The 12497-nt window shown below is 35.8% G+C and overlaps 3 protein-coding genes across 4 annotated transcripts; 1 reads left to right on the top strand and 2 right to left on the bottom strand.

Moving 5' to 3' along the window:
- The first annotated feature begins 355 nt into the window (after positions 1-355).
- LOC100115685 (ubiquitin carboxyl-terminal hydrolase CYLD) lies at positions 356-5055 on the top strand. 2 transcript variants are annotated; one of them, XM_032595941.1, is made up of 12 exons: positions 356-1420; positions 1490-1631; positions 1714-1776; positions 1849-1986; positions 2383-2567; positions 2652-2768; positions 2847-3067; positions 3135-3307; positions 3384-3680; positions 3749-3864; positions 3934-4150; positions 4228-5055. In XM_032595941.1, exons 1-12 carry the CDS (start codon positions 929-931, stop codon positions 4416-4418), a joined length of 2352 nt encoding a protein of 783 aa, XP_032451832.1. In that variant the 5' UTR covers positions 356-928; the 3' UTR covers positions 4419-5055. The 2 variants fall into 2 exon arrangements, with proteins under 2 accessions (XP_032451832.1, XP_031777073.1); XM_031921213.2 differs by having other exon boundaries at positions 1714-1986; positions 4228-5051.
- Positions 5056-5682: 627 nt separating this feature from the next.
- LOC100115733 (repressor of RNA polymerase III transcription MAF1 homolog) lies at positions 5683-9624 on the bottom strand. Its single transcript, XM_031921221.2, has 5 exons — positions 8230-9624; positions 7996-8145; positions 7632-7913; positions 7441-7560; positions 5683-7356 (listed from the first exon to the last, which is right to left on the bottom strand). Exons 1-5 carry the CDS (start codon positions 8310-8312, stop codon positions 7284-7286), a joined length of 708 nt encoding a protein of 235 aa, XP_031777081.1. The 5' UTR covers positions 8313-9624; the 3' UTR covers positions 5683-7283.
- Positions 9625-11621: 1997 nt separating this feature from the next.
- On the bottom strand, positions 11622-12446 carry LOC100113551 (histone H2A). The gene has a single exon (XM_001599964.6). It carries the CDS (start codon positions 12190-12192, stop codon positions 11782-11784), a length of 411 nt encoding a protein of 136 aa, XP_001600014.1. The 5' UTR covers positions 12193-12446; the 3' UTR covers positions 11622-11781.
- Positions 12447-12497: the final 51 nt, after the last annotated feature.

The raw sequence follows: 12497 nt of genomic DNA, 5'->3' as shown, positions 1-12497 counted from the left end.
TTGACAATCAAGATGATCCCCAGTCTTGAAAACGCGATGCTTTTCTCTTACCGGGTCTTGATAATAAAATTTGATTGATATATTTATAGCCATATATTAACCAACCAGAAATTCTATATCCCAGTTATTTTGAAAGAATGAACATTTTTTTCCCTATCGTAGCACCACAAACCGTCCCTTGTCGAATCGGTAGCACTGATGGCCAGTTTTTGGTATGTGAATGCAAGAATTGTTTTTTTTTTTTCATATATATATATATATATATATATATATATTACACACACGAAAGTGCCATGAAGGTAAAATAAAAGTCAGTCGAACAGCGGAAATCAAACGCATGAAAATATATAAGTAATCCATGATCTTGTATTATGATTATAGTTTTTCATAATAGCGCCCTCTGACGGGCAAGTGCAAGCGTCATCTTCTTCTTCTTCTAGTGTTTACTGGCAATGAGTAAAACTCGTGCTGCCATCACCCGGTGTTCTTCAGATGTATATACGTGACTACATCATCTCGCCATCATCAGCATCAGCTGTTTACAAGTTGTAGCAGCGTTGATGTTAAGTGTTGAGTTCAATCCAGAATTGAGAGTGTAGGCATATTAACGAGGCAATTGTCTAACAAAACTATTAGTATTTTCCAACAAAAAGAGTGCAAATTTTTTTCTTACTAAATTTGTGTGCTTGATTTCTCGGGTGTGGAATGATAATTTTGCAAGATTCAAATTATAAATCCAGCTAGCCATGATGTTCGCAGAACTAATTTTTTGGAAATCAAAAAGAAAGACTCGCTAGGTATCGTAAACAAGTGGTAAAGACAAAATTATGAATCCTAGTGAAAAATTAGCTCTTGTACGTACAATGTAGGCCATTGTAAATCAACACACAAACCTCTGTTGTTCATTATTCATAATATATTTAGTAAAATGGAAGAAAAGTGGTACAACTTGAGTCAGTTGAGTATTCAAGAGCCTCGTTCGACTGCTTACTATGTTGTCATTAAAGCAACTATTTTGAGCCATCTAAAAGGCAAATGTGCCGCAAACATTGGCAAAGTCATTCCAGGTATGCTAGTAGAGGTAATTGGAAATGAGAGCAATGAAGCATTGAGAGTGAAACTATATAGTACAAGCCAAGATGAAATCTGGCACCAAACAGAATGGAGATGCCATCCAATCGATCTGCTATCTGTATCCCCATTAATTTGGAGGCTTTTGTGCTCTGTATCAAGTTTGCAAGAAAGGATACGCTTAGCAACTAATAAACAGTTCTGCAAGAATGTTGAGGATATTGGACCTAATAGCAAAGTTTGGTATTGTCAAGATTCCCAGAATCCTGTATCGTATTTAGCAAATGTTAAATTTGTTGGTCCTGTACCAGAACTTGGAGATGGATATTATTTTGGCTTGGACCTTCTTGTAAGATTTATCTTTGTCATTGATATGTTTCATGAAAAAAGAATTTTTCTCATAGGCATTGTTTTGCAGGATAATCCAGATATTTGCAAATCATCACCATTGTCTAATACCTACTTTAGAACTTACAATTCACCAGGAACTTTCGCAACAATCAGCAACATAGAACCAAAAAAGACTGCTGCCTTAGAAGCTATTAAAAATTTTGAAAAGAGTATTTATTATTTTTAAAAATACTAATTCTAGCTAAACATATTTTTTACCACATTTTTAATATTCATACTCATTTTTAATAGATTTCTTATCCAATGATATACTACAACCCAAGAAAACTGACAATTTTTTTATCAAAAACAAAGGTACTAGTGACAATGCTGACAACAAAAGAAATGCAGTCTCTTCAAAAAAGGATAAATACTCGTTACTTGCAGATAATGACAATAACAATCAAGCAACTGGCAGCCAACAAGCAACTACCTTCAATGTAGGAAAAGGTTTACCACATGAAGAGGTTAATGAAAATAAAAAATTGTACAGGAATTTAAAGAGCTTTGATCCTTTGAATTCTGGTAATAATATGTTTTTTGCTAAATTAATGCTTCTATTTTAATTTAAAATTATAAGTTGATATTTTAATGAGAAAAGCTTGTTAGATACATGTGTATACATCTTTGGGTGGGGTAATAATAACCTACTGGTAGACAGTTTAAAATTAGACTGTCACGTTGCAGGGAGCTTTTAGAGCTTCAAGCAATACTCTATAAATTGGTTGATTTTTAAATTTCTTTATGAAATGGCTACATCTTTACATGATATACCAGTATTTGCATTAGAGCATAAGTGGAGCAGTGACAATATTTTAAACATACAAAGTATATCCAAGCTTTAAGCATCCAGTGCAAATTTAAAATCCAACAAATCTATTATTTTAAATACAATTATTACTTAACATGATTTATGTGCAGACGATGAAATGGATGAGGTGGATAAACATGCCAAAAATATTCAACATCCTATCAATACTGGTGATTTAAGTGTTGGTTCATGTGTCAAAGTTCTCGTGGATAAGGATACGCATTATGGTATTATACGTGGGATAGGATCGCATACCAACTCTAATTCAAAAAAATTAATGGCAGCCATTGAACTAGTAATATCCATTATTTTGTTATGGTTTTTTTTTTCGTGAAATCCAACTAAAAATTTTGTTAATGATTCTATATTTTAAATTCAGGATGGTATTCATCCCTTGGCTACTGATGGCACTCACGAAAATAAAAGATATTTTCAATGCAATCAACAAAAAGCTTGGTTTACTAATCTAAAAGATTGTCACCAATATGATATGGCAGTAAGTAGGTTTAAATGCAAGGATATTTGTTTTTATTTATTATACACTGATAATTTTATGTATACATATACATTTAAGGCAAGCAGCTGCTATTATAATCCAAAAGCATTGCATGATTCTAAATTACTTGAAAGTCTAAACACGAATCAAGCTGTGCCTCCTATATCTGTGAAAGGAGATCTTGAAGAAATATGTGGACAATACCGAGGTATACAAGGCCATCACAACTCGTGCTATTTAGACGCTACACTTTTTAGCATGTTTGCTTTTACGTGTGTATTTGATAGTCTTTTATTTAGGTGAGTATGTTTATGCATATTTTTAACTAAAATTAAAATCTAACCACTAATGTTGTTTTATATTCAGGCCACCTTATGAAAAAGACTGTCCACAATATGAAGAAGTTCAAAGGGTTTTACGGGAAGAAATTGTAAATCCTCTCAGAAAAGAGTTATTTGTAAAGGCCGATCGTGTTATGAAATTAAGAACTTTGTTGGAAAAATTATCTTCTGTTTCAGGTTTAACCAGTGAAGAAAAAGGTTAAAAATTGGATTTCATTATTATAAATGATTAATTTATAGAAATGAATCATTAAAAAATATTGTTTTATCCTAGATCCAGAAGAATTTCTAACGTCGTTAGTGGCTCAAACTTTAAATGCTGAACCATTTTTAAAGTTAAGCTCTGGACAAGATGCTTATCACTATCAACTTTTTGTAGAAAAAGATGATAAGCTTATTTTACCTACAGTGCAGCAACTACTTGAACAAAGTTTTTTGACTAGCAATATTAGGTTGAAAGAGGTACCTGCATGCTTGATTTTACAGATGCCACGCTTTGGAAAATCTTACAAAATGTATTCTAAAATACAACCAACATTGTTGCTTGATGTAACTGACATTATACAAGATTGTAAGTACCTATGCTCGATAAATATAAGCTACTCCTGTTCTTTCACTTGATTACAAATATTACTGCAGCTCCAAGACAGTGCACAGTTTGTGGTAAACTGGCAAAATTTGAGTGTAAAGAGTGTTATGGACAATGTGGAGAAGGATTAGAGAGTATAGCTTTCTGCCAAGAATGTCTTGAAAAGGTATTTCAAATAGTTGTCATATGTAATCAACTCAATAAACTTGGACCTTCAACTTGAGTTCCATTACAGGTACATTGTCACGAAAGAAGAACCAATCATGAGCCTAAAACTCTTACTGTACCAATAGAATATGACATTTTAAAAGAGCATTGTTCAGTGCCGCGTTTGTATTTGGAACTGCTGGCTGTTGTATGCATCGAAACATCTCATTATGTATCATTTGTAAAATGTGCACCTGGCTCAGAAGCACCTTGGTGTTTTTTCGATTCTATGGCAGATAGAAAGGGTTATTATTTTTACTTGAAAATGTTTTGATTTTTACATATCAATAATAATACTTAACGTTTATTGGATGTTTTTTAGGAGAACAAGATGGTTACAATATACCAGAAATGGTTCCATGTCCAGATTTTCCATATTGGTTGAGTGAAGAGGGAGCTAGTTATTTAAGTACACTGAAAGATGATCGTTCGCTTCCAGAACATGCCAAAAGACTTTTGTGTGATGCATATATGTGTATGTATCAATCGCCTGACGTTATGATGTATCAGTGAATTGACAATTATTTTTACATATACATACGAAATTAATGTAACAAATCCTTTTTTTATTTTGAGATAAGGTAATAGCAAATTCATTTTTGTTCTTTTCATTTAAAATTTTATCGTTTAAATGTATATGTACAAAGAAACAAAGTATTTTAATAGATTTTTTGTTAAAATCTATTGGTCAAGTTGATAAAAATTATTTCTAAATTGTTTTATGATACTTTTAAATCAACCGAAAAGCTTAAAATATTCAACTAATATAATATGAAGATAATCTGTTAGGGCATACGATTGTTTGTAATATATGTATGACTTTTGCATCTTCTTGATTTAAGTACTGGGACAAAAGTAATAGGGTTTACCAACTAGTAGTTGATAAAAGTCAGTAGCGAGTGATGTAACCCTAAAAAAAATTTTTTAATTTTGAATTGCAGATTAAAAATGCTTGAAAATTATCAACATTTTTAGAATTGGAATTTTTGGTAAAAATTTCTTATTGTACATACATACGAGAAAAAAGAGTTTATCCACTCTCTTATTGAAGGCACTGTTACAGAAGAAAAATTGGCTTATTTACGACTTGGATTTGAATTTTTCTATGTTTTGTTGAACAATTAATACAGCCCGTTTTTTAAAAATCGTATAATCTTATAGGTCTATTAACCCTTTCAGTTTCAAATGCTACAATACTGAGAAATTTAAATTGATTTTGAGTTGTTAACGCCGCATATCGCAAAACTTCTAGATTATTTTATCCCGAACTTATACAGAAAAAATGATACAAGAAATATTCAGAAAATCTGGTATGCATTAGTTGTTGAAAGAGGTTTTATAATTAGATTTGAAAAAAAAATTCGAATCAGAATGAAAATAAATCTGTACTTATATGTAGCTTTGAAGAAAAATTATTTCTGATAAATTTAATTGTTTTTACATCTTTTATTCAAAAATAATCTACTCTTGTTAAACTACATTTAAGTAACACTTAATTTTTTGTCTGTGAGGTGCCGTGTCAAATAAAAGTTATATATGCCGCTTATAGGTATACAAAAAAGCACATAAATCAATACAAGCATTACAAAAACTATCACCAAAAAGAAAGAATCACTTTAGACTTTATAACTAGGTACAAAAAACGCGAGAATCGTTCGCGTGTTACATAAACCTGATTAATTAACTAAGTCTGTTCCTTTGAACAACGGACTGCTGAGGTTTTATTAGTTAGGAGACTTTTTTCTTATTCATTTATTTCAACTTGCGGAACAAGAAAAACAATTTATATTTAATTTATTTGATTGTATACAGTAAGTAAATTTATTTACTCACATTTTTTTTATTCTTATATAACTCCTATACAGTCATTTTTTCAACAAGATCAATACTACTACGTTTTTAAGATTAATTTTCTGTTATTATTTAAATAAAAATAGTCTAAAATCTAGAACATTAATTGTAAATTGTATGTGCCAGAGCGGCCGGAAAGCGCCAACTTTCTGGCCGCTGCGTGAAACGAAGTTGCCGCTTTCCGGCACCGTCGAGGAGAAAAACAGGATACGCACCTGGGCCAGTAAAAAAGAAAGGCTCAGATCATCTGTTTATTGACTTCGACCGACAATTACACGTGTTCTGAGACATTTATTATTTTACTGGTCTATAGGTATGTAATCTACTTCGATCGCTCTGGCACGTAAAATAGCGTATGCACCACGGCCGAAAATAAAGAATGCGATCTGAGACATTTTTTATTTTTTATAACGCGTGCATAAAAAAGACCATTTTCGGCGCCTATAAAGTGGACCGAAAATAGGGTTTTCCGAGCGTCAGATAAAATGTAGAGCAAGAGTCCCTGGTCATAATACATGTATAAATTAATCCATTTTCGCTCCCTATAAGGTAGAACAAGCCTACAATAATTTGAGAATCGAAAATCAAGAGGAGCGAAAATGGCCATTTTCGCTCCTCTTGATTTTTTTTTTCATCTCCTTACTAAAGCTTTAAATTGTTAAAAACTTTTGAAACAATTTCCAAAATTTTCCAAAAATTTCAAGATTTTCAAAAATTTTCAAAATTTAGATTTATATATATATATATATATATATATATATATATATATATATACACATATATATGCATCTATACACGCACACCGTAGTGGACGACTCAAAAAAACTCTATTCTCGATCAATTTCATAGGCGACAAAAGTGGTCTTCCTTATACACTTGTTATAAAAAGCACGGTGAACAACGAGGGGCGAATGTGCTTTTCCAGACTCGGATGATGTTTGAGCACTCGATCGTGTCCGTCTCGGGCGCCTACGGCGCCCTCAACTACCACTCGTGCTCAAACATCATCCTCGATTGGAAAAGCCCATTTTCGCCCCTTGTTGTACAATGTACTATTCCCAGCCTAGGTACGTAATATACGGTTTCTTTGAAACGTATTTTGTAGTCATATGCGTCAAATGTAGATTTTGAATTTTCAATTTATTACCCCCGCATAATGGTGGCATGATTCTAAAAATACACTTCTAAATTATTAATAATGAGTTATAAAATAATAATGTATAAATTCATTACATAGTAATAATTTATGACAGAATTTTTCATTTCTACAAATATTAATATATTGTTTGCTTTCTTATATTTATAGGTACCCAATCAAACATTTTTCTAATATTACACTAAAAATAAGTGTTGACAAAAAATAAATTTTACAATGTATTGAAATATCTATATTATTGACAAAATGTTTGATACAATTGAACCACTGTATTCATTTAATTGATGCCATATGAATTTTATCAAGTGCACATTTAAAAGAAAAAGAAAAGTAAAGTGATTTAATATCTGTAACCAGAGTGTAAATTAAAATTAGTAAGTATCTTCATCATCTTCATCCATTGTGAAATCACTTCCAATACCCGAATCCAATGCATAGAGTGGGCTGGAAAATCATATATTTTATATTAATCTTAATCATGTTCAATGCTTGCAACGTATTTTATAATACTAATGCAGATTAACTCACTTTATTGCTCTACATGTAAAAAACACTATTCTTTTAAGTTTTTTATTGTAGAAAAAGTAATTAAAGGACCACAAACATCCATCTTCTCCAAAAGGATCAGACGCTAAATCAGGATTGTAACTAGAAAAAAGGAATTTGAATTATTTACCAAGTAGAGTATACATAAATTGCATCAACATAATCAATATTACCTGTAAATATCGCATTCACTCATAGATATTTCATCTTCAATTGTTGCCCAAAGTGCAGCACGTAAAGTACGATAATGATCTCCTGCAGTTGCACTTAAGTTACTGTCAACAGCATTCATCACCCATTGTAAACTTGGCTCTTTACTAAATTCATGGCTCTTAGCATCAGAAAAGTCATAGTCTGGATGAAATGCCGAGTTTAGTGTCGCTATCAAGTAGAAGAGTGTTTTTCGACTGATTGTGTCACATAAAGGACCATCTTCATCACCAGAAATGCTACGACTGGAATATGTGATAAATTTTATAATTTAATGTATATCTCGCTAATAATAATAACAATGTAAATGGGAAATGTTATAATTACCTCAAGTAGCTTTGAGCTGGAGATGTACCAAGACAAGTCTGAGGTGGCGATAAAGCTTGAAAATCATGTGGTGTGACTCCTTGTTCAGAATTAAAACGTTTGTATAGCTGTTTATCATTACCAGCCATTTTGCAAGAGTAACTCTCGATCCTTGAATCAGTGAAATTATCATGAAATGTTAATATCAAGAATATAGTATGGTGATTTGAGTAAAAGTAGGTATATGGCATTTACCTTCCGATGATTTTACTATCTCCCGTTGTTATGGACAAGGCATTGTTTATTGCCTCAAAGCGCGTACTTTCCAGTAGCTTCATTGTTGTAGCAGATTGCTTGGACTTTTATAAACGGAATCAAAAGAGAATCTCCTGAGAAAGTCTACTGGAATTGCATCCTAGTACAAAGCCATACTTTTGACCTCCAAGTATCGAGTAATTAATACCAGTGCTCTTGTAAAAGAATCAGAGCATAAGCTGTCAGGCTTTTCAATAGCGACGAAGAAGCAAAAAACTTATACGATTTCGTAAGCTTATTGGGTCTTTAAACATTTTTTTCTTCTGTATGAAGATGCCTTTTCTCTTTGAATGGACAAAATTAATCGACGACTCAACGTTAATTCCCTGAAGGTTACACTTGGGGTACATCACAATATGGCAAATTGAATAAACCAAAAGTCAAGAAGGATGTTAATAGTCAATGGAAGTCAGTGTATGGGTGTGTGGTGTTATCTAGAAATTGTTTCTGCAGATTGTAGAACTGATGTTCACTTGGCTAAGAGACGCAGCGCCCAAGTATCAAGTCGCAGGCACAGTTGAGACAGAGACGCGGACTACTGGGAGCGCGTCCGTATAAAAACTTGGCTATAATGGCCGAGTCAACACTCGGTGTCCGACTGCTTCTGGATCTTGGCGCCCTTGTGGCCTATTGTGAAAAGAGCCACGACGATCAGGTTGCAGGCTGATAATTGATATAAAACGGCACAAGATTCGTTTGCACTAGTCCGCGACGCAATTCGCGCGCGCACGTCTCTACACACGCACACACACTCGCGCACTCACACAATATAATAGAAGTATACACAGTCAGATTAAGAGTAATACTCGCTAGGGCAATGATTTTCCGTCCCTCTTTCTGTCTTTCTCTCTCTGTTTTGTCTCTCTTTCGCGCAATGCGACAAGAGAAAAAATGCGCAAACACGAAAACTCGGCCTGCTAATGCAGAAAACAATCCATGATCGCGAACATCATGACGAACAAAGGAAGAGCCCAGTCCTTGATGTCAAAGAGAAAACGCTCTCTGGCCAAGTTGAATTAGCACAGGGGAAAACGGTATACAACACACACTTTTCCTCTGCTGTTGCGCTATCTTTCTCGTCCGATTCCTCTCCTCTTTGTTGTTTCGAGTCTCGAGCTCCTACTCTTTTATCTCAACGCTATAGCTACTGATGTGTGGAGAATTATTCAGTCGATGCTTGATGCTAACGGCGAACAGTAAAACTGCGTAATGCACAGATGCACTGCACCCAGCGACCCAACACGTACGTGACAGAAATAGCATACAACTATATAACGATGTAGATGTAGCGCGTCGCGCGTCGTTCCAAGCAACTACATTACTCGCGTTCAACTCCAGTCGTGAGTCGCCAGTCGCGCGACTCGCGGGCCGCGGCCACCAGTGAATGCCCAGATAACAGCACGTGCTGTCTCCACCGAGACTTGTTGTGCCGCACGGCGTGCTGTCCGTGTGCCGTCTCTGTGCTATCAAGCGGGGACATCTGGCGGGCGTTTTTTTGCAGAGCATGCTCTTGACGTGCCGCACGTCGTGCTGTCACTGTGCCGTCCAGTTGCTGTCTCGACCTAGGGCGTCTGTACGCGACGGCACAGAGACTGCACAGCGACAGCACGCGTGCCGCGTGCTCAGAATGTTGCATTATTAATAATTATGGACTTTAATTAGTAAAGAGCATACATTTATTACTTTTTTTATTCTCTCCAAACCGAATTACATTTAAACATTATTTTATTACATAATTCTAATTATTAGCGATGATTATTAGGTGCAATTGTGCATCAAATTGTAAGAAGAGTTGTGGCTCAGAGGCTAGAGCTTCGGACTTCTGATCCAAAGATCGTGAGTTCCAGCCCTACACCCGGCAGATTTTTTTTTCTTACATAAAATTTTTTTTATACTATATAACAAAATTTATTAATTATTTATGATGTAGATGCTTAGTTATGCGTTCTAACTAATTTTTATTTAGCGTTATTTTTATATGCGATAAAATCGCTCCCCGCCGGTAGCGTTTTCTGCTGGCACAGAGACGGCACAGAGACGGCACGTCGTGCTGTCTCGCCGTGCCGTCACGTGCCGTCTCTGTGCTGCGGCAGCTGGACGTCACGTGCTGTCGTGGATGCCGCCATCTCGTGCCGTCACGGGGACGTCTCTGTGCCGACACGTTGTTATCTGGGTGGTATGTATATATACACGAACATACCCGCAGGCAGAGCCATCAGCCAGTTCAGCCAGTAGCGAGGCCAGTACACACTGTACTGCAAGACTGCTACTCGGCTGCTTCCTTCCTCGGCCCTTGCCTTAAATTTAATTTAATTTTACTTTTATATGATGCTCCCCGCCTCGGATTATAATTTCGCTTATAAATTACTTATTTGAGAAGAATTTCTTTTAATATGAACAAAAATAGGTATGATCAATCTTGTGACTTGGGCGAAAAATTAATAATTTTTCTAGCCTTGAAAAATTGAAATACCAATACGGTATTCTTCATGGCTGCTGCGTGTTGCAGTATATTTGCAGTAATCGTTCGTTATTATATATATACTTGAAATTGATAATGTGAAATCCTTATATATACTTACCTCGGCACTCGGCAGCTCGTCTTATCGGCTCTTTCGTATTCCGCGTTCCAGCTGTCTGATGAACGGTGCTCATTTGAAATTATACAATATACTGGCTTGAAAATTTGTAACGTTTTGAACAATAAACGAATGTGAAGCACGTCCTCATGATCGTCGCATTCTTACGCCTCGATAATTTATTACTCTGCTTGTTAATATACCATATACTTATGCGCGAGCCATATTGTTTACTTCGAGTCAAATATGTTTTTCGACCACTTGTGTGCGAGATAATATTACCTAGCTAATATTCACAGCCAACATACGAGATATTGATAATTATACATTTCTTAACGCAAAGCAAATCAATTTTTTTAACAACAATACGAATTGTAGGGAAACACCCAACATGACACACACACACACACGCATGTGTATATTATATTCCTTATCCTTGTATAGAAAATAGAAATGTATATATATATATATATATATATCAAACAGGTGTGCGCGCATGTGTGTGCGAAAAAGGCGCGAAATGGAGAACGACTTGCATTATTTTATTGACGCTTCATGAAATAGAGCGTGAAATGAAAAACAAATACTTGATCATAAACGAGTCAAGCAATAGTTGTAGGGATGTCAAGTGTATAATATACACAAGATTTTGAACTTGTATAGAATCAGAGAAACCGTTACCTCAACCAAACTCTAGAAGGACTCATATGAATGTATGCATATATGTTTTTGGTGAAATAAATGCACGCAATGTTACCTTTATGCACTGCTATGATTTATTATGAAAAAAATTACACTTCAAGTAGCACTTGATCAAGGAAAATGAAAGAGAAAAAATGTATATAGTTAAATAGTGGCCCTGAAAAGGGCCGATTGTGCGAGAGTCTAGTTGCAAGTTGAAAACTTTTCGAGCCTAATATTCTTGAGAACTCTTGGTTGCCTGAGACGCAGATTTGGAAGTCTCGGTCTTCTTTGGCAGGAGGACAGCCTGGATGTTGGGCAAAACGCCGCCCTGAGCGATGGTGACCCCGGAGAGTAGCTTGTTCAGCTCCTCGTCGTTGCGTATGGCCAGTTGGAGATGGCGAGGGATGATCCTGGTTTTCTTGTTGTCGCGAGCGGCATTGCCAGCCAACTCGAGAACCTCAGCGGCCAGGTACTCCATGACAGCGGCGAGGTAGACCGGAGCCCCGGCACCGACTCGCTCGGCGTAATTGCCTTTACGCAGGAGACGGTGGATACGGCCGACGGGGAACTGCAGACCAGCACGGTTCGAACGGGTCTTGGACTTGGCCTTGGCTTTACCTCCTTTTCCACGTCCGGACATGATGACAGAATTTGGCTATACGAGTTATACTTGAGTAATGAATCGAGAACTGCGAGAGTTCCAAGTAGTAGAATAATGCTGGGGAGCGGGCTTTGCCGGCCCTTTTTATACTCTCGAGTCTCGCCGAGAGCCGTGACGTTGCGCGCGAGTATAAGACGGGAGCCCGTACTCCCGTAGGAATGGAGCGATGTAGTTTTGACAAATCTCAGAACTACGAGCTCGAATCATCAGCGTCGGTCCGCTGGGACTATATATAGGTAATATAGGTAATATAGGTATACGTATACTATACGTCTATACGTGGT

The sequence above is a fragment of the Nasonia vitripennis genome, chromosome 1 (assembly GCF_009193385.2).
Source record: "Nasonia vitripennis strain AsymCx chromosome 1, Nvit_psr_1.1, whole genome shotgun sequence".
Lineage (NCBI taxonomy): Eukaryota > Metazoa > Arthropoda > Insecta > Hymenoptera > Pteromalidae > Nasonia > Nasonia vitripennis.
This window is presented reverse-complemented; position numbering and strand designations above follow the sequence as displayed.

Coding starts and splice junctions, on each gene's coding strand:
- LOC100115685 (XM_031921213.2), top strand. CDS start 929: ATGGAAGAAAAGTGGTACAACTTGAGTCAGTTGAGTATTCAAGAGCCT. Junction 1,421..1,489: donor ATTTTGGCTTGGACCTTCTT/GTAAGATTTATC, acceptor ATTGTTTTGCAG/GATAATCCAGATATTTGCAA. Junction 3,681..3,748: donor AACTGACATTATACAAGATT/GTAAGTACCTAT, acceptor ATATTACTGCAG/CTCCAAGACAGTGCACAGTT.
- LOC100115733 (XM_031921221.2), bottom strand. CDS start 8,312: ATGAAGCTACTGGAAAGTACGCGCTTTGAGGCAATAAACAATGCCTTG. Junction 7,561..7,631: donor AGTGAATGCGATATTTACAG/GTAATATTGATT, acceptor CCTTTTTTCTAG/TTACAATCCTGATTTAGCGT. Junction 7,357..7,440: donor TTTACATGTAGAGCAATAAA/GTGAGTTAATCT, acceptor ATGATTTTCCAG/CCCACTCTATGCATTGGATT.
- LOC100113551 (XM_001599964.6), bottom strand. CDS start 12,192: ATGTCCGGACGTGGAAAAGGAGGTAAAGCCAAGGCCAAGTCCAAGACC.